This window comes from Scyliorhinus canicula, chromosome 31 (genome assembly GCF_902713615.1).
Source record: "Scyliorhinus canicula chromosome 31, sScyCan1.1, whole genome shotgun sequence".
Taxonomy (NCBI): domain Eukaryota; kingdom Metazoa; phylum Chordata; class Chondrichthyes; order Carcharhiniformes; family Scyliorhinidae; genus Scyliorhinus; species Scyliorhinus canicula.
The window spans coordinates 238,289-251,874 of record NC_052176.1 but is presented as its reverse complement, the minus strand read 5'-3'; the positions used below and the strand labels follow the sequence as shown (position 1 = coordinate 251,874).

Genomic DNA, 13,586 nt, shown 5'->3' with positions numbered 1-13,586 from the left:
CACGGTGAGATATTGCCGGTTTGGCTAGAGCACGGTGAGATATTGCCGGTTTGGCTAGAGCACGGTGAGATATTGCCGGTTTGGCTAGGTGCACGGTGAGATATTGCCGGTTTGGCTAGAGCACGGTGAGATATTGCCGGTTTGGCTAGTGCACGGTGAGATATTGCCGGTTTGGCTAGTGCACGGTGAGATATTGCCGGTTTGGCTAGAGCACGGTGAGATATTGCCGGTTTGGCTAGAGCACGGTGAGATATTGCCGGTTTGGAAGGTGCACGGTGAGATATTGCCGGTTTGGCTAGAGCACGGTGAGATATTGCCGGTTTGGCTCGTGCACGGTGAGATATTGCCGGTTTGGCTAGTGCACGGTGAGATATTGCCGGTTTGGCAAGTGTACGGTGAGATATTGCCGGTTTGGCAAGTGTACGGTGAGATATTGCCGGTTTGGCAAGTGTACGGTGAGATATTGCCGGTTTGGCTAGAGCACGGTGAGATATTGCCGGTTTGGCTAGAGCACGGTGAGATATTGCCGGTTTCGAAGGTGCACGGTGAGATATTGCCGGTTTGGCTGGTGCACGGTGAGATATTGCCGGTTTGGCTGGTGCACGGTGAGATATTGCCGGTTTGGCTAGAGCACGGTGAGATATTGCCGGTTTGGCTAGTGCACGGTGAGATATTGCCGGTTTGGCTAGAGCACGGTGAGATATTGCCGGTTTGGCTGGTGCACGGTGAGATATTGCCGGTTTGGCTAGTGCACGGTGAGATATTGCCGCTTTGGCAAGTGTACGGTGAGATATTGCCGGTTTGGCTAGTGCACGGTGAGATATTGCCGGTTTGGCTAGTGCACGGTGAGATATTGCCGGTTTGGCTAGAGCACGGTGAGATATTGCCGGTTTGGCTAGTGCACGGTGAGATATTGCCGGTTTGGCTAGAGCACGGTGAGATATTGCCGGTTTGGCTAGTGCACGGTGAGATATTGCCCGTTTGGCTAGTGCACGGTGAGATATTGCCGGTTTGGCTAGAGCACGGTGAGATATTGCCGGTTTGGCTAGTGCATGGTGAGATATTGCCGGTTTGGCTAGTGCACGGTGAGATATTGCCGGTTTGGCTAGAGCACGGTGAGATATTGCCGGTTTGGCTAGTGCACGGTGAGATATTGCCGGTTTCGAAGGTGCACGGTGAGATATTGCCGGTTTGGCTAGTGCACGGTGAGATATTGCCGGTTTGGCTAGAGCACGGTGAGATATTGCCGGTTTGGCTAGAGCACGGTGAGATATTGCCGGTTTGGCTAGTGCACGGTGAGATATTGCCGGTTTGGCTAGAGCACGGTGAGATATTGCCGGTTTGGCTAGAGCACGGTGAGATATTGCCGGTTTGGCTAGTGCACGGTGAGATATTGCCGGTTTGGCTAGTGCACGGTGAGATATTGCCGGTCTGGCTAGTGCACGGTGAGATATTGCCGGTTTGGCTAGAGCACGGTGAGATATTGCCGGTTTGGCTAGTGCACGGTGAGATATTGCCGGTTTGGCTAGTGCACGGTGAGATATTGCCGGTTTCGAAGGTGCACGGTGAAATATTGCCGGTTTGGAAGGTGCACGGTGCGATATTGCCGGTTTGGAAGGTGCACGGTGAGATATTGCCGGTTTGGCTGGTGCACGGTGAGATATTTGCCGGTTTGGCTAGAGCACGGTGAGATATTGCCGGTTTGGCTAGTGCACGGTGAGATATTGCCGGTTTGGCTAGTGCACGGTGAGATATTGCCGGTTTGGCTAGAGCACGGTGAGATATTGCCGGTTTGGCTAGTGCACGGTGAGATATTGCCGGTTTGGCTAGTGCACGGTGTGATATTGCCGGTTTGGCAGGTGCACGGTGAGATATTGCCGGTTTGGCTAGAGCACGGTGAGATATTGCCGGTTTGGCTAGTGCACGGTGAGATATTGCCGGTTTGGAAGGTGCACGGTGAGATATTGCCGGTTTGGCTAGTGCACGGTGAGATATTGCCGGTTTGGAAGGTGCACGGTGAGATATTGCCGGTTTGGCTAGAGCACGGTGAGATATTGCCGGTTTGGCTAGAGCACGGTGAGATATTGCCGGTTTGGCTAGTGCACGGTGAGATATTGCCGGTTTGGCTAGTGCACGGTGAGATATTGCCGGTTTGGCTAGTGCACGGTGAGATATTGCCGGTTTGGCTAGTGCACGGTGAGATATTGCCGGTTTGGAAGGTGCACGGTGAGATATTGCCGGTTTGGCTAGAGCACGGTGAGATATTGCCGGTTTGGCTAGAGCACGGTGAGATATTGCCGGTTTGGCTAGTGCACGGTGAGATATTGCCGGTTTGGCTAGTGCACGGTGAGATATTGCCGGTTTGGCTAGTGCACGGTGAGATATTGCCGGTGGCTAGTGCAAGGTGAGATATTGCCGGTTTGGAAGGTGCACGGTGAGATATTGCCGGTTTGGCTAGAGCACGGTGAGATATTGCCGGTTTGGCTAGAGCACGGTGAGATATTGCCGGTTTGGCTAGAGCACGGTGAGATATTGCCGGTATGGCTAGTGCACGGTGAGATATTGCCGGTTTGGCTAGAGCACGGTGAGATATTGCCGGTATGGCTAGTGCACGGTGAGATATTGCCGGTTTGGCTAGTGCACGGTGAGATATTGCCGGTTTGGAAGGTGCACGGTGAGATATTGCCGGTTTGGCTAGTGCACGGTGAGATATTGCCGGTTTGGCTAGAGCACGGTGAGATATTGCCGGTTTGGCTAGAGCACGGTGAGATATTGCCGGTGGCTAGAGCACGGTGAGATATTGCCGGTTTGGCTAGTGCACGGTGAGATATTGCCGGTTTGGCTAGAGCACGGTGAGATATTGCCGGTGGCTAGAGCACGGTGAGATATTGCCGGTTTGGCTAGTGCACGGTGAGATATTGCCGGTTTGGCTAGTGCACGGTGAGATATTGCCGGTTTGGCTAGTGCACGGTGAGATATTGCCGGTTTGGCTAGTGCACGGTGAGATATTGCCGGTTTGGCTAGAGCACGGTGAGATATTGCCGGTTTGGCTAGTGCACGGTGAGATATTGCCGGTTTGGCTAGTGCACGGTGAGATATTGCCGGTTTGGCTAGAGCACGGTGAGATATTGCCGGTTTGGCTAGTGCACGGTGAGATATTGCCGGTTTGGCTAGAGCACGGTGAGATATTGCCGGTTTGGCTAGTGCACGGTGAGATATTGCCGGTTTGGCTAGTGCACGGTGAGATATTGCCGGTTTGGCTAGAGCACGGTGAGATATTGCCGGTTTGGCTAGTGCACGGTGAGATATTGCCGGTTTGGCTAGAGCAGGGTGAGATATTGCCGGTTTGGCTAGAGCACGGTGAGATATTGCCGGTTTGGCTAGAGCACGGTGAGATATTGCCGGTTTGGCTAGAGCACGGTGAGATATTGCCGGTTTGGCTAGTGCACGGTGAGATATTGCCGGTTTGGCTAGTGCACGGTGAGATATTGCCGGTTTGGCTAGAGCACGGTGAGATATTGCCGGTTTGGCTAGTGCACGGTGAGATATTGCCGGTTTGGCTAGTGCACGGTGAGATATTGCCGGTTTGGCTGGTGCACGGTGAGATATTGCCGGTTTGGCTAGAGCACGGTGAGATATTGCCGGTTTGGCTAGTGCACGGTGAGATATTGCCGGTTTGGCTAGAGCACGGTGAGATATTGCCGGTTTGGAAGGTGCACGGTGAGATATTGCCGGTTTGGCTAGAGCACGGTGAGATATTGCCGGTTTGGCTAGAGCACGGTGAGATATTGCCCGTTTGGCTAGAGCACGGTGAGATATTGCCGGTTTGGCTAGTGCACGGTGAGATATTGCCGGTTTGGAAGGTGGACGGTGAGATATTGCCGGTTTGGCTAGAGCACGGTGAGATATTGCCGGTTTGGCTAGAGCACGGTGAGATATTGCTGGTTTGGCTAGAGCACAGTGAGATATTGCCGGTTTGGAAAGTGCACGGTGAGAAATTGCCGGTTTGGCTAGAGCACGGTGAGATATTGCCGGTTTGGAAGGTGCACGGTGAGGTATTGCCGATTTGGAAAGTGCACGGTGAGATATTGCCGGTTTGGAAGGTGCACGGTGAGATATTGCCGGTTTGGCTAGAGCACGGTGAGATATTGCCGGTTTGGCTAGTGCACGGTGAGATATTGCCGGGTTGGCTAGTGCACGGTGAGATATTGCCGGTTTGGCTAGAGCACGGTGAGATATTGCCGGTTTGGCTAGAGCACGTTGAGATATTGCCCGTTTGGCTAGAGCACGGTGAGATATTGCCGGTTTGGCTAGAGCACGGTGAGATATTGCCGGTTTGGCTAGAGCACGGTGAGATATTGCCGGTTTGGCTAGAGCACGGTGAGATATTGCCGGTTTGGCTAGAGCACGGTGAGATATTGCCGGTTTGGCTCGAGCGCGGTGAGAGATTGCCGGTTTGGCTAGTGCACGGTGAGATATTGCCGGTTTGGAAGGTGCACGGTGAGATATTGCCGGTTTGGCTAGAGCACGGTGAGATATTGCCGGTTTGGCTAGTGCACGGTGAGATATTGCCGGTTTGGCGAGAGCACGGTGAGATATTGCCGGTTTGGAAGGTGCACGGTGAGATATTGCCGGTTTGGCTAGTGCACGGTGAGATATTGCCGGTTTGGAAGGTGCACGGTGAGATATTGCCGGTTTGGCTAGAGCACAGTGAGATATTGCCGGTTTGGCTAGAGCACGGTGAGATATTGCCGGTTTGGCTAGTGCACGGTGCGATATTGCCGGTTTGGCTAGAGCACGGTGCGATATTGCCGGTTTGGCTAGAGCACGGTGAGATATTGCCGGTTTGGCTAGTGCACGGTGAGATATTGCCGGTTTGGCTAGAGCACGGTGAGATATTGCCGGTTTGGCTAGAGCACGGTGAGATATTGCCGGTTTGGCTAGTGCACGGTGAGATATTGCCGGTTTGGAAGGTGCACGGTGAGATATTGCCGGTTTGGCTAGAGCACGGTGAGATATTGCCGGTTTGGCTAGAGCACGGTGAGATATTGCCGGTTTGGCTAGTGCACGGTGAGATATTGCCGGTTTGGCTAGAGCACGGTGAGATATTGCCGGTTTGGCTAGTGCACGGTGAGATATTGCCGGTTTGGCTAGAGCACGGTGAGATATTGCCGGTTTGGCTAGAGCACGGTGAGATATTGCCGGTTTGGCTAGAGCACGGTGAGATATTGCCGGTTTGGCTAGTGCACGGTGAGATATTGCCGGTTTGGCTAGAGCACGGTGAGATATTGCCGGTTTGGAAGTGCACGGTGAGATATTGCCGGTTTGGCTAGAGCACGGTGAGATATTGCCGGTTTGGCTAGTGCACGGTGAGATATTGCCGGTTTGGCTAGTGCACGGTGAGATATTGCCGGTTTGGCTAGAGCACGGTGAGATATTGCCGGTTTGGCTAGTGCACGGTGAGATATTGCCGGTTTGGCTAGAGCACGGTGAGATATTACCGGTTTGGCTAGTGCACGGTGAGATATTGCCGGTTTGGAAGGTGCACGGTGAGATATTGCCGGTTTGGCTAGAGCACGGTGAGATATTGCCGGTTTGGAAAGTGCACGGTGAGATATTGCCGGTTTGGGAAGTGATGTAGTTGTTCTAACCCGCATGAGACCTACGGTGTCAGACTAGTGAGTATGAGCTTCCCCGCTGAAAACTAACGGGTTGCTACACATCCGCACCCCCCCCGTGTCGCCCAGCTTTGAATGGGCTGGCTGAAAGAGCAATTGAAACATGCAAGAGAGGATTGAAAACGTGGACCTTGGGTTCCTGATTTGTTACCCTCCCTCTTCACATGCTGTAGAGAGACCAGCGCAGCAGTGGCAGAACTTTAATGTACCGCAGACGTCGGACCTACCTCGGTCTAGCTTTTCAGACTTTGGCAGGAATATACACGGTGGGCAAGAGTAACGTGGGAGATGCCCACGCCAGACACCAAGTGACGCAGTCTACGTTAGGAGCTTCGGCGATGGTACGGGAGTTCCAGAGACTGGAGCAACATCGTACCAGGTTCGGGTAGAGAACTGTGAAATGAAGAGACACCCAGACCGTCTCCACACCAGGAGGCCAGCGATATGCAGTACTAATCCAGATTAGCCAGCTTCCGCTCGGTCAGCCGCGGTACCAGCACCTTCCCAGGGTGTTGACCAAAGCAGGATCCGACGCAGGAATGGAGGAGGTTGAAGATTCGGTCTCCAACATGGAGACCGGGCACCGGACGTTTCCGCCCGTGAACAGACTGGCGAGAGGCCCTGGTGGTCACACGACGTGGACCTGCAGCGTTTGTTGTTTTGATATAGACCGTCTGATCCAGAGCCACAGGCAACAAAGAGCAAGTCTTACTCCACCTTCCTATTGGGGGGCGGAGGGGTGGGGGGGGGGGGGTGTTTATAACATGCACGAGTCCTGTGGGGTCAGACCTCATCTCCCCGTGAGTCTCATTGAGTAGGAGCTCGGCTGAGTGGGTTCCAAGCACAGACCCACCGACCCGCGTACACCGTGAAAATGGTTTCTCATTCAATGTGGGACTGGTTTTGTTTTTAAAAATAAATTTAGAGTGCCCAGTTCGTTTTTTTTTTTCAATTAAGGGCCAATTTAGCACGGCCAATCCACCTCCCCTGCACATCTTTGGGTTGTGGGGGCGAAACCCACGCAGACACGAGGAGAATGTGCAAACTCCACACGGACAGTGACCCGGGGCCGGGATCGAACCTGGGGCCCCGTCGCCGTGAGGCAGCAGTGCTAACCACTGCGTCATCGTGTCCCCCCCCCCCCGTGAGGCAGCAGTGCTAACCACTGCGTCATCGTGCCCCCCCCCCCCCACCCCGTGAGGCAGCAGTGCTAACCACTGCGCAGCCCCGCTGCCCTTGTAACCAGCTTTTTTTACACCCCTCCTGTGGTCACAACAGTAGTAAAATGCTTCACGGTCAGTCTTATCAAAGCAACGTTCACGTTGAGCCACGTGGAATGGTAAGGGGGACAGATGATCAGAAGCTTGAGTTAGGTTTAAGGAGCATCATTTTGTAGTCCAGATGTGGTAAACTCTCTTGTCTTATTGCTAGATGGCAATATTAATGCATTGAATGAATGTGCAGTGGTTGGTGTTGCTCGTGATGATAAGGTGTCTCTAACCCAACCCTCCCTTGTCTGTCTATTTAGGGTCATTCGAGCTTCATAACCCACCTGGACTGGTCTCAAGACGGCCACTTCATCATGTCCAATTCTGGAGACTATGAGATCCTGTACTGTAAGTACAGAGCTTCCAGACGTGGGGCAATGCCATCTCGTCAAACCATGCCAAACAAGGAGAGGGTGGTTCTGCCTTGATTGTTGAGTGGGTAAATGCACTGCTCTGGTCGGAGGCAGCAGTGATAATGTTGGGCGGGACTGCGTTGCCCCGACCTGGGGAGGGGAGGGGAGGTTTGGCGAGGGGCCCTGCTCCTTCGGGAGGATGTTTAGATTGGGGATAGAGCCGTTCTGCCGCACCCTGAGAAGACGGTGTCATCCGAGTGGGTGGAGATGATTAGCAGAAAAGAAAGGGCATCTTGTGGAGGGAGCCGACATGATAGACTCAGTCAGCTGAGATTGCCATTGATGGAGGGAGGGCCTTCCGTTGTCCTCCATCTCTCTGATATCCGAGGATTCTCACTCAGACCTGACTTGAAACCAAGAGGAAAACGTTGTCTGTCGTGGGCAGTAACTCCGTGTGATTGTCCTGTTTTTGTAGGGGACATCGGGGGAGGCTGTAAACTACTCCGGAATCGTTACGAATGCAAGGACCTGGAGTGGTTTTCATACACCTGCGTTCTGGGATTCCATGTTTTTGGTAAGAGTTAAGGCTGTGGGATTTCTAGACATGGAATGAAGAGGAATTCCATGGTCATTGGGTTTGTGGGGGAGGAGGTTGGGGGGGGGGGGGGGGTAGCAGGGAGAGATTGAGATGTTGCGGAAGCAGGAATGTGTGTCTGTGCTGGATGTACCCAACCAGAATCCAACCGGCTCTGACTTCCCGACTGTCTCGGCAAGGAGGATACTGAAACCAGCCAGATAGCAAGGTGGTTTCTGAAGCCGATGCTCTCCAAAGAAGAGGGTTGCACAGTGGATTGTTAAATCAGTCACATTAGTGTCAAACCCACCCTGGAGAAAATACAGTGGGCAAAGTAGGAATGAGGAGCCTCCACGGAAAGAATAGAGAAACTGCGATTGTTGTCCATAAAGCAGAGAGGGTTAATACCAGAAGATACAGGAGCAGAATTAGGCCACTCGGCCCATCGAGTCTGCTCCGCCAGTCAATCCTGGCTGTTCTGATTCTCATCCCCGTTCTCCTGCCATCTTCCCCGTAACCCCTGATTAAGGGACGAGTTAATAGATCAAAATCATTAAGGGTAACAGGGGAGAAAGTGTTTCCAGTGACAGGCGGGTCAGTAATCTGCCCCTGACCAGAATCGGTGAAAGAACCAGTGGGTGGGGGGGGGGGGGAGGAAGAGAGATGAGGGGGGTGTGTCTTTTTGACACAGCGAGTTGTTGTGATGGGGAAGGTTCTGTCTGAAAGGGCGGCGGACGAAGATTCAACGGGAAATTCCCAAAGTGGGGGAATTGGGGAAATATTGGGAAAGGAGGAATCTGCAGAGCGGGGTGGGAGGGGGGGGGGGGGGTGATATTCATGGAGCTGCCATAGGCAAGGTGGGTTAATGGTCTGTTCTGTATGACTAACCCCTAACCGGCTTGATCTAAACTTGCAAACCTCCGAGTGGTTTGAGAACATTGGGAGCCACTTCTTTCCACTTTGTCTTCCGACAGGGGTCTGGCCAGATGGTTCAGACGGCACGGATATCAACGCCCTGTGTCGCTCCCACAACGAGCGGATGGTGGCCGTGGCGGACGACTTCTGCAAGGTTCATCTCTTCCAGTACCTGTGTGCCAAGCCCAAGGTCAGTTGTAGCTGCGGAAAGGTGGGCGCTCCGCCCTGATGCAGCCCCCCTACCCTGGTTACTGGATTGACAGGGGGCTGTAGCTATCCCTAACCCTGCCCCAAGGGGGGGGGGGGGGCTCCATCCAGCTGCAGCCCCCCTACCCTGGTTACTGGATTGACAGGGGGCTGTAGCTATCCCTAACCCTGCCCCAAGGGGGGGGGGGCCCGCCCTGCTGCAGCCCCCCTACCCTGGCTACTGGATTGACAGGGGGCTGTAGCTATCCCTAACCCTGCCCCAAGGGGAGGGGCCCCGCCCTGCTGCAGCCCCCCTACCCTGGTTACTGGATTGACAGGGGGCTGTAGCTATCCCTAACCCTGCCCCAAGGGGGGGGCCCTGCCCTGCTGCAGCCCCCCTACCCTGGTTACTGGATTGACAGGGGGCTGTAGCTATCCCTAACCCTGCCCCAAGGGGGGGCCCTGCCCTGCTGCAGCCCCCCTACCCTGGTTACTGGATTGACAGGGGGCTGTAGCTATCCCTAACCCTGCCCCAAGGGGGCGGGGGGGGGCCTGCTGCAGCCCCCCTACCCTGGTTACTGGATTGACAGGGGGCTGTAGCTATCCCTAACCCTGCCCCAAGGGGGGGCCCTGCCCTGCTGCAGCCCCCCTACCCTGGTTACTGGATTGACAGGGGGCTGTAGCTATCCCTAACCCTGCCCCAAGGGGGGGCCCTGCCCTGCTGCAGCCCCCCTACCCTGGTTACTGGATTGACAGGGGGCTGTAGCTATCCCTAACCCTGCCCCAAGGGGGCGGGGGGGGGCCTGCTGCAGCCCCCCTACCCTGGTTACTGGATTGACAGGGGGCTGTAGCTATCCCTAACCCTGCCCCAAGGGGGGGCCCCGCCCTGCTGCTGCCCCCCTACCCTGGTTACTGGATTGACAGGGGGCTGTAGCTATCCCTAACCCTGCCCCAAGGAGGGGGGGGGGGGGGGGGCGCCCTGCTGCAGCCCCCCTACCCTGGTTACTGGATTGACAGGGGGCTGTAGCTATCCCTAACCCTGCCCCAAGGGGGGGGCCCGCCCTGCTGCAGCCCCCCTACCCTGGTTACTGGATTGACAGGGGGCTGTAGCTATCCCTAACCCTGCCCCAAGGGGGGGGGGGGGCCTGCTGCAGCCCCCCTACCCTGGTTACTGGATTGACAGGGGGCTGTAGCTATCCCTAACCCTGCCCCAAGGGGGGCCCCCTCCCTGCTGCAGCCCCCCTACCCTGGTTACTGGATTGACAGGGGGCTGTAGCTATCCCTAACCCTGCCCCAAGGGGGGGGGGGGGGCGCCCTGCTGCAGCCCCCCTACCCTGGTTACTGGATTGACAGGGGGCTGTAGCTATCCCTAACCCTGCCCCAAGGGGAGGGGCCCCGCCCTGCTGCAGCCCCCCTACCCTGGTTACTGGATTGACAGGGGGCTGTAGCTATCCCTAACCCTGCCCCAAGGGGGGGGGGGGGGCACCCTGCTGCAGCAGCCCCCCCTGCTGCAGCAGCCCCCCTACCCTGGTTACTGGATTGACAGGGCTGCAGTAAACCATAGTTTGGACGTCACCATTGTACGTTGTATGGGGAATGTGAGGAGTGAGATGTGACTCGAACTTAAGTGTTTGCATTTATATAGCACCAGTTAATGTGGAAAGATGTCCCAAGATGTGCACGTAGACGTGATGGGGTGACTCTGTGACATAGACATCAACATTGACGGCCTTCTCTGGAGGGAGTTATGATTGGATTTATACAGGATATTGTCAGACACCACCATTATTGTACACCCCCTACTCCCCATACCAATTCAAGAACTGGATATATTCAGCACAGTCAGAACCCTTACAACGCCAGGTAGTATCACAGCCTGGTATGGCAACTGCTCGGCCCAGGACCGCAAGGAACTTCAGAGAGTTGTGAACACAGCCCAGTCCATCACACAAACCCGCCTCCCATCCATTGACTCCGTCTACACCTCCCGCTGCCTGGGGAAAGCGGGCAGCATAATCAAAGACCCCTCCCACCCGGCTTACTCACTCTTCCTACTTCTTCCATCGGGCAGGAGATACAGAAGTCTGAGAACACGCACAAACAGATTCAAAAACAGCTTCTTCCCCGCTGTCACCAGACTCCTAAACGACCCTCTTATGGACTGACCTGATCTCTTCACACATCTTCTCTAGTACTTCACACATCTTGTCTTCACACATCTTCAGAGTAGTACTACACTGTGTCTGCTTCACCCGATGTCTGTGTCTTTACATTGTGTATTTGTGTATGTCCTATGTTTTTAATGTACAGAAGGATCTGTTTGAGCTGCACGCAGAACACTTTTCACTGTCCCTCGGTACATGTGACCCTAAACCAATCCATCCATTATGCTCTTATTAAAACCAGTTGAGGGGATGATGCCATACAACCCTTGGTGAAATGGACCCTTGGGTGATATATCCATGTGTATGTACGCAGGTTCCAAATATACCCTCCCCATGAATTCCTTCAGGAGATTGTTACCCTCTTGACTGGGCCACTAACCTCAATCAGGCAGGATTCACTCATCCCCGATGTATTTGTCTCCAGCATCCGTCTAACTTGTCTCTCCCAACAACAAATCCGTGCAAATAATATCTGATTCTTCTTCACTAAACTCACAATCTGTAAATATCAGTTATGAACTTGTTATCTAGAAAATGCCCAACTACCTGCTAACTGTGACCCTCTGCATTTCCCGTGTAGGCTCCCAGTCATGTGTATGGTGGCCATGGCAGCCATGTGACGAACGTCCGTTTCACGCACAATGACACCCACCTGATTTCGACCGGGGGCAAGGACACGACGGTGATGCAGTGGCGAGTGACGAACAGCAGCCTTGAACGCAGCACTTCCATCTCCTCCGCCTCCGCTTCCTCGCTGGACCTCCCTTCCAGCAGCAACGCTTGACGGGTTTAACGGGAAGATTCTCGCTCTATCTCCCCCCCCCCCCCCCCCCCCCCCCCCCCCCCTCTGCCCCCAGCCCCCGGCCTCTACCCCGTCTGGAATTCCAAGGTGCTCGGGCTCCGAGATTCACTGGCTGTGCAGATACGAGTTGAGATGAGGTGATCCTCGACCCTTGTGAAGTTCTGTAAATACTCTGCACGTGTTTCTCAGTTTCCCCTTCTTTCCAATTTCACCGTGCCCCATTCAGTGAAAGGGGCGGGGGGGGGGGGGGGGGGGGGCAAATGACATTGATACTGGATTTAATTGTACAATAATTTCTTGAAATGGACTTGTTTTGAATAGGAAAGGCAGGGTGGTGGATGTTTGATTATGGAACTGCCGGGCACCCTCTAGTAAACGGGGGTGGGGGGTGGGGGGGGGGGGGGGGGGGGGGGGTTGAGACCGTCGATATCTCTCTGGTGTAAGCAGAGTTTTAAATTCATGTGCTGCACTGGGATGTCAACAGGATTGGGGAGACTCGAACCGAGTCAGTGGAATTATTAAACGATGTGAAACAGGGTTTAATTGTGTGCAAGATCGAGGTTAATATATAAAGAGTGTTGTGGTTATTGGGTTGGCATCTTTTCCCAGTTAGGGAGGCGATCCTGTGAGAGAAGGTTAAGCAGCAGTTTGAGATGTTCAGATTGCTGTGTTGCAGGGATGGGAGGTGAAGGTTCATTTCTCTCTCCCTTCCCCCCCCCCCCCCCAACATGTCAGCTGTGGTTGCCATGTGGACCCTGCTAAGCTGTCGGGTGCGTGGAGGAAGTCTGGTGAGAAGCCGACTCCGTATTTGTTAAGTCAACGAGATGGGGGAGAAAGCAATCTCTAGCCGTTTTGCTCTTTGCAGTCGTTCTCATTTTCAAGTCGTCCGTGAAGTAACTGTGGGCAAGTGGATAGGTGAGCTAATCTCCCACCTCCAACAGCGAGAGCGGCCTGACCCCCTCCCCCTCCTCCTCGGACCCACTGGATCCGCCGTACAGATCAGCGGAGTGTCCGCGTATTCACATTCCAGCCGTCAACGGCACTGCTTCTCTATCTGTCCGAATTCCTGCATTTCACTTTTCAAAGTGAAGCCCTCTGTTCGTCTTTTTTCAATGTTGTGTCCTTGGCAGGAAATGAGCTTTTATGGAAATTAAATAGTTGGAGCCGAATATTGTCACGAGGACCAAAGCACCTTATTCGCAGACTAGATGATTGTAAACAGTTCTGAGCTGTACAGAAAATGTATTTTTTTTTCTTTAAAATAAAGTCTGAATTTAAAATCTGCTTTGAACGGTGGCCTGAATTCCCGGCACCGGGGGGCGGGGAGGGGGGGGGGGGGCTGGGTTACCCGTCTGCTTTGGAATTCACCTTCACTTATTCCATAACCAGGAGGCCATTCGGGTCCATGAGTCTGTCCCACTCTTCAATTACCTGGTGGCTAGTTTGTTACCTCTCCCATTAATCTCCTTTTGCCTGAACTATCGTGAACTAACCGCGCTCCAGAGTAATAGTTTCTACCAAACCCTGAAAAAGAATGTAACTGGTTGCAGTTACCTACGTTTCTCCGTGTCTCAGTCTAGTTTTGTTTGTTGGTGTATACCACGGCAGATTAGGAGACTTGCACCACGATCTCCTCACATTCTGG

At 54.1% G+C, this 13,586-nt stretch overlaps 1 protein-coding gene across 1 annotated transcript; it reads left to right on the top strand.

The window, feature by feature from the left end:
• The first annotated feature begins 766 nt into the window (after positions 1-766).
• Positions 767-11,977, top strand: LOC119958960 (echinoderm microtubule-associated protein-like 3). The gene is made up of 5 exons (XM_038787482.1): positions 767-785; positions 7,207-7,294; positions 7,775-7,873; positions 8,848-8,978; positions 11,720-11,977. Exons 2-5 carry the CDS (start codon positions 7,261-7,263, stop codon positions 11,921-11,923), a joined length of 468 nt encoding a protein of 155 aa, XP_038643410.1. The 5' UTR covers positions 767-785; positions 7,207-7,260; the 3' UTR covers positions 11,924-11,977.
• The last annotated feature ends 1,609 nt before the right edge of the window (positions 11,978-13,586 follow it).

What these genes read in the sequence shown, in the direction of transcription:
- LOC119958960 (XM_038787482.1), top strand. Translation starts at nt 7,261, where the DNA reads ATGTCCAATTCTGGAGACTATGAGATCCTGTACT. An exon ending in AGACTATGAGATCCTGTACT is followed by an intron (nt 7,295 to 7,774) that starts GTAAGTACAGAG and finishes CTGTTTTTGTAG; the next exon opens with GGGACATCGGGGGAGGCTGT. An exon ending in TCTGGGATTCCATGTTTTTG is followed by an intron (nt 7,874 to 8,847) that starts GTAAGAGTTAAG and finishes GTCTTCCGACAG; the next exon opens with GGGTCTGGCCAGATGGTTCA.